The following is a 6,297-nucleotide window of genomic DNA, read 5'->3' as shown; positions in this document are numbered from 1 at the left end:
AGGAAGAAGGAAAAAGAAAAAAGAAATGAAAAAAAAAAGAAAGGAGAGAAAAAAAAAAGGAAAAAGAAAAGAAAAATAAAATATTAACAAATTTAAGATTTTCTTGACCAGAAAGTATTTTCGGTTGACCAAATTATTTTCGGATAACGAAAATGGATGAAAGTCCGAAAAACGCTTTCTTGGAAAACACTCTCACGCACCCTTAAAAGGCGTTGGCCTCTTTTCCAGTCAATGCATTCTATTTCTTCCATAGTGATGTCGATCATTACGGAAGAGAGCATCTCGGCTTGTCCCACAAGGCGATGCAACTGTATCGATAAGAAACGACTTGTCTTCATCATGTCTTTGAAACAAAGGAAATGACATCATGAGCTGACCCGGATTGGAAAAGTTCTGCTCCCGCCATGACAGAAGGGGGGAAACCAGACACGCACTAGATATTACTCAAGACTCGAAAGTCGGACAGATCAAATCATTCAAGTGTCAAAAACCAAAATGCAAAAAAGACCAATTTTTCTTCTCGCTAAAGTGACAAAAGAAAGCAACAGGAAAAGCGACAACAAAACAATCTTGGAAAACCACAGGGTCTGTATTTTGAACCCCTGTGCTCAAGTTCGGTCATGTCAAAAAAAGAAACTGCAACACCCACACAAACCCTACCCCAATAATTTAGCTGGCGAACAAGAACTTAGAAACTCTGACCAAAAAAAAAACAATAACTTAGAAACATATATTGAAAAAATTAAGCATATCTTAAATCAATTGAGAACTAGTCTAGCATTACAATCTCAGATGTATACAGAATTGCGTGTTCGCTGAATTTGGCAAATCCTTATTGCTCTCTTTGAAGCGAAGAGGAAACCCAGTCCGATGTAGCAGCTGTGGCATCTTCCTGGTCCTTTAAAGAAAGTGATAGAGGCGTGACCGCAACCTGTTATATCGGAAAGAAATTGAATGAGAAGAAGGTGGGGGCGTTTGAGGTGAGACATCCTAGCAACCAAGAATGTAGTTCATCTTTTCATTGTCGGCAGTCTAATTACAAGCATATTCACTTAGCCTCCGACTTAAGAAGGCCTTTTATCTTTCCATAGCATCCAATTGTATATAGTGGCAAGAGCTTCTTCTAATAGTCATATTCTGACATTTGTGCGGCAGGGGTGTCTGCTCATGAATGAGTGTCCTATTATGGATCGACTATGAAAAAAGATGTATGACATAATTATGCCACTGCAAATTGGATTGCGACAACTATAGCGTCCAAGCAAGTTCAAGGATGACCAGCAGAGTTCCAACCACCCAAAGTCTGTCAGAAAAGAAGATAACCCAATGGAGAACAGAATCAATCACAAATTCTTGATAGATGCACAGTTCCCAAATAGAGGCACAAAAGATTGTCAAGGCCTGCAAAAATTAATCCATGTCTTTTCAAGGTAGGCACCAAGATAAACTTGTCCACCCAATACCTTCATGCTGAACGCGGTCACATATTTCAAGTTTTAGATAGAACACCTGATTTGTCATAGCTACATGATCCTCTGAATTTTTATTTGCTTACCACCAAACATTTACAGCAGCAATTCACTCCTACCTTCTCAACTTCATCCATTTACCAAGATGTGATTAACGGATTGCTATAAGCCGCATATAACTTCTCACCACTAACAACAGTAATTACTCTGAATAAATCAAAGACTAAGTCCAAGGACAGGTTTCTTTCCCATTGATTAGGTGTCAAAAAATCGTGCATAGCCATGCTGGGACTTCAGTTAAATATTTCATTTGCACATTTTGAAGATCTCAAAGAAAGGAAGCACAATAGGAAAACTTACAAATCCATTCTCCAGAGCTCTGATATCCAATTCTTCATCTGCATCATCCTGCTCTCTGTGCATGAACTGTGTATTCCCACATACATAGACAATCAACATAACATGTCATCCACAGAGAACTACTTAACAGGAAACAAATCAGTTCAACGGCGCGGCATGGCCAAACTACCCAGATTAACAGGATCCAATTAGGAAAACTTTCGATATAGCCGTAAAAACACTGACTGACTATTTACGTTGTAGCAAGACAGACGGAAAAAAATGCTGTAAACTGGAAACCAGATAGCAAATGCAATTATCAAGCTACAATTTTCATGATTGCAAAATCTGCTATGCGTTTATAAATTACTTTTAGCTACAACAGAAGTTACTAACTTTGACTTACCTCTAATCTGAAGAACTTCTTCACTCGGTTTGTGTCGGGTTTCCCAGCAGCACCAACTGATTCTATCTCAACAAGACTTTTCCTTTGCGTTGTTAAACGCCGAGCTGCACCCTGAGAGGAGTAGTGGATGTCACAAGAGGTGAATCAAAAGGACACAGCCTAATTGCCCCCATAACAAAAGCATATGCGGTGATCCTCAATTTAAGGCACTCACAGCAGCAGATGCATCTCGACTAAGCTGCGCAAGTTGGATGCCAAGGCTTTGTTGATTGGACATGAAATGCCCAGAAGATGGATGCCTATTAGCTGAAATGGCTTGCCAGTTCAGAGTGGATCTCCATAAACTTTGCTTCGTAACTTTGAAACCCTGTCAACCAAGTTTAAATAGCATATAAACAGACTACCAATGCCAAAATTAATTGAAAAAGAGTCACAGTGTTGTTTTCCATGTTCAAACAGGCGTTGAAGGCCAAAGAAACATGCAAAAATACGATTACTTTTTTCTATCGCATATCAGGAAATGCAGAGACTACAAAGTTATGCAGCTACACAGGGAACTCTTTTTGTTTCATTAAAAAGGAAAGCCAAAGACAAAAGGACAAACTCAAAAGCATCAATATCTGAATGAGATCATCCTAAGGAACAAGTGTTGAAGATTAAATACTATATTGAGCTCCCGGAAACTGGAAGCCACGAGATTAATTGACTATCAACATCGACAAGGTGTCCCCATCCAAGAGTACCAAGAATTGCAGATCAAGTATGACAGCTGTCCAAGAGAGAATTGCAGAACATAATATAGTAGCACGACCATTTACCCTCAACATAATTAAAATTGAGGATAAGTTCTTTCACATGAACCTTGAGATCTTCAGCTAACTAAATATTTTTGCAGGTACTTTTTCGGGAATAATTATCAATAGATATATTTTTTCTACTCAACTGAAGAGAGACATTTCAGCTCTATAAATCCCTGAAGAGAGACATTTCAGCTCTATAAATCCCTATGCAGTAAGGTTTCCATGCTATGTATATGAGCATTCACAGGTTGCCAAATGTCAGGGAAGTCTGGGTGGATGCAGAGGTATAATTAGGAGTAGAAAGAAAATAAATTGATGTTCTGCTTCTGCCACCTATGAATTTTATAAGGTGATTAAAGTGCACGAAAAAGATCAAGTGACCTCGTAAATCAACTCATGCCAACAAAAGTTAAGAAGAGGCCACACATAATTGCAAGGTTCATTAGAGAACTTTAACTATCTGAATGTTTCAGGCCTAAGAATGCTACCTAACCCTCAGAGGCAGGAAGAGCATAAAATTCTGCAACAAAACAAGGACTAAACGCTATGTACCAATGCAGTCATTTCCGGAATTTGAGAATTTTTAAAAGTAGAAAAAGATGGCATTATTAAATGGAATCAATATGCACAAGTCAAAGCCAACCAATGTCATCTTATGCTCAGTTTTATATGTACAAGACAGGTAGCACAAACCATGCCAATAATAATTCCAGGCGCATTTGAAGGAACTTCAGAACACAAACCTTGTTGGTCAAAGGAGATGTTGGAACTTCTATATTCAACAAGCAACTTTTAGGAAAATTTCCCTTTTCAATATCTTTGATAGTTGCATTTATTAACGGTAAGCAGACAGTGACTGCGTCCTTAAAATCACTTTCTTGACTCTCATCCTTTTTCCTGTAATCATTGAATCTTTAGGAAAAAACTTATAAAGAAAAGGAAGAAGAAGAAGAAGAAGAAGAAGACCATACCATATGTTCAATAGTACAAAGAGTGGTAGCTTACCAGTTCAGCGATATGGATAAAGATGGTATACCGCAAATTAATGCTTCTCTAGCTCCAGCAATGACGCCAGAGTAAAACCTGCCAGAGTCTCAATTCAAACTTTTCACAACGAAACGACTCATTGTTTTCTGAAAGCCTACAGCATAGTTATACTTCGTCAATTCAGAAAATACAAGCAAATTATGCTTACATTTGATTGCCACAGCTTGAACCTCTATTGATTCCACTAATAACCTGAAACAAAAAAAAATGGTAAATCTTCAAACATGTCCAATATTAAAACCAAAGGACAGAATTACACTAGCAGCATCAGACACTAACCAATAAAGGCTTCGACCATGAAAAAAGCGCTCCAGATAATGCTAATGAGACACAATCCACAGGAGTTCCTGACCAAAAGTAAAATGCAAAAGGTATACTGCTATAAGCAAGCAGTTTCAACTTCAACACATTACTCGCATTCGGTACAAGCAAAATTTACAGATCCAATATCGATAAATAGAGTTCATGCTTTCGTTGCTTCCCATCCAGATGGAATATTGGAATACCAGAACATCAAAATTGGTTCGAAAGTAACAAACTAACCACAGCTCAGAGGTTAGCCAACTGAAAAGAAAATACTCGGATCTGGATGCGGCCACAATTATCACTTATGACTACATTTTTAGCACTTCATACATTCAGATTCACTAAAGTAAAAGCACCATAAATCATCGAAAGTCAAAAGCACAAGTAGCAGCCCCACCCGAAACTTCATAAGCCACGGCACCACTTATTTCGGCGGATGTCACGGCAACCGTTTCTGTAAGAGTCACAGAATGACCTGAGGCCGATTTGTCCCTAAACAATGCCAAACGAAACATTTAATAATCTCCCACAAAAAAAAAACATTTAACAATCACTAATAGAAACTGAAAACAACGCACCAAAGCATCCTCCCACGGTCAAATCTAATACAAGAGAACCGAACGGAAAGGAGGAAGCAAATATCGCCGCTCAATTGAAGAAGTGCGAAGAAAACTGAGCAAATTCAGATAATGACGAGGGAAAAAAAGTCATTTTTAACAACCACTGCGCTGATTGAAATCAGTATCGCAAGCATACTTGTAAGGAATGTCGTAACAGAACGGCCAAACATGCAGAATCTCAGTACTCAATCGCAGAAGACAAGAATATCCCAAACAGAGACGATGCGGCTGAAGAATTCAGGCAATAATAGAAACAACCGAAGCAAGCGTAACCGAAATGCGAAGCGAAGCCGCGATCAAGCAACATCACACGCCAATCCGAAAGTAGAGCAACATCACCGGGATGAGGACGAGCAACAAAGCCGCGAGAAATTCCAAACGGCTAGCGAGCGAGGCTTACGATTGAGGAGCGCAGACGTGGACATTGCAGAGGCCTTCGCGGACGAGAGCTTCGACGAGGCGAGCGAGGCCGGGGGACTCGATTCCGTCGCTGCTGGTGACGAGGACGATCGGCTTCGAGCAATCCTCGGCGCCGGGGGCGGCGTCCGAGGTGGAGGGCTCGATCGGCGGCTCGGCGGCGGCGGCGGCGGCGGGGGGATCGCCGGAGCCGTCGTCCTTGCGGCGGGCGAGGACCTGCTGGAGGTTGGAGACGAGGCCGGGGGGCAGGCGGTTATCCTTTACGGACGCCATGGCAACGAGGGACGGATTCGGATTCTCAGCAGTAGAGAGAGAGAGAGAGAGAGAGAGCTCGGCGATGCGAAGAGGGGGAGGATGATTGATGATGGACCCGATTCTAAGGGCGTTATGCAGAGAGAGAGAGAGAGAGAGAGTGAAAAGCCTACCCCTGTAGAGAGAGAAAAGTCTAATGGCTCGGGTTTAGAGAGAGAGAGAGAGAGAGTGGGATAGCGGGGACACCACCCTTTTTGCTCGAAGGTCCTCGACTCCTGTACAAATTAGCAATGTCCAAAAATAATTTCCTATCAATTTGATGGCCGGATCCTTCATTTTTGTTCGATTTGATCCTTGAACCAATTTAGCCATTCATCAAATGCGTCAATCCGACCTAGCCGTGAGATATGTATCTTTCAATGTGCGTGTACACCTCTCTCGCCCTCTCCCTTTTTCTCTCTCTCTCTCTCTATGCTTTTCTTTCGAAAATCTCTGCTGATGATTAGCGATTGTGTCAACAGCTATACTCGAGTTGAATTGGTATGGCAAATGTCGGGCGGATAAAATTAGGAATTCGATGATAAAATTGAACAGTGGTTAAGAGCATTGTGAGTGCTTTTTTACATTGCCTTAATTTTTTT

General features: G+C 40.8%; 1 protein-coding gene across 1 annotated transcript; it reads right to left on the bottom strand.

Moving 5' to 3' along the window:
- Positions 1-570: 570 nt before the first annotated feature.
- On the bottom strand, positions 571-5,761 carry LOC115666430 (uncharacterized). Its single transcript, XM_056320640.1, has 10 exons — positions 5,388-5,761; positions 4,765-4,859; positions 4,341-4,408; positions 4,210-4,253; positions 4,020-4,097; positions 3,758-3,911; positions 2,429-2,581; positions 2,215-2,325; positions 1,830-1,895; positions 571-931 (listed from the first exon to the last, which is right to left on the bottom strand). The coding sequence occupies exons 1-10, from the start codon at positions 5,675-5,677 to the stop codon at positions 833-835; spliced, it is 1,158 nt and encodes a 385-aa protein (XP_056176615.1). The 5' UTR covers positions 5,678-5,761; the 3' UTR covers positions 571-832.
- Between the last annotated feature and the right edge of the window lie 536 nt (positions 5,762-6,297).

Source organism: Syzygium oleosum, unplaced genomic scaffold (assembly GCF_021117445.2).
Source record: "Syzygium oleosum isolate NSW1041296 unplaced genomic scaffold, Sole_v2.1 Sole_v2.20, whole genome shotgun sequence".
Taxonomy (NCBI): domain Eukaryota; kingdom Viridiplantae; phylum Streptophyta; class Magnoliopsida; order Myrtales; family Myrtaceae; genus Syzygium; species Syzygium oleosum.
Note: the sequence above shows the minus strand (reverse complement) of the source record. Positions and strands in the feature narration are given on the sequence as shown.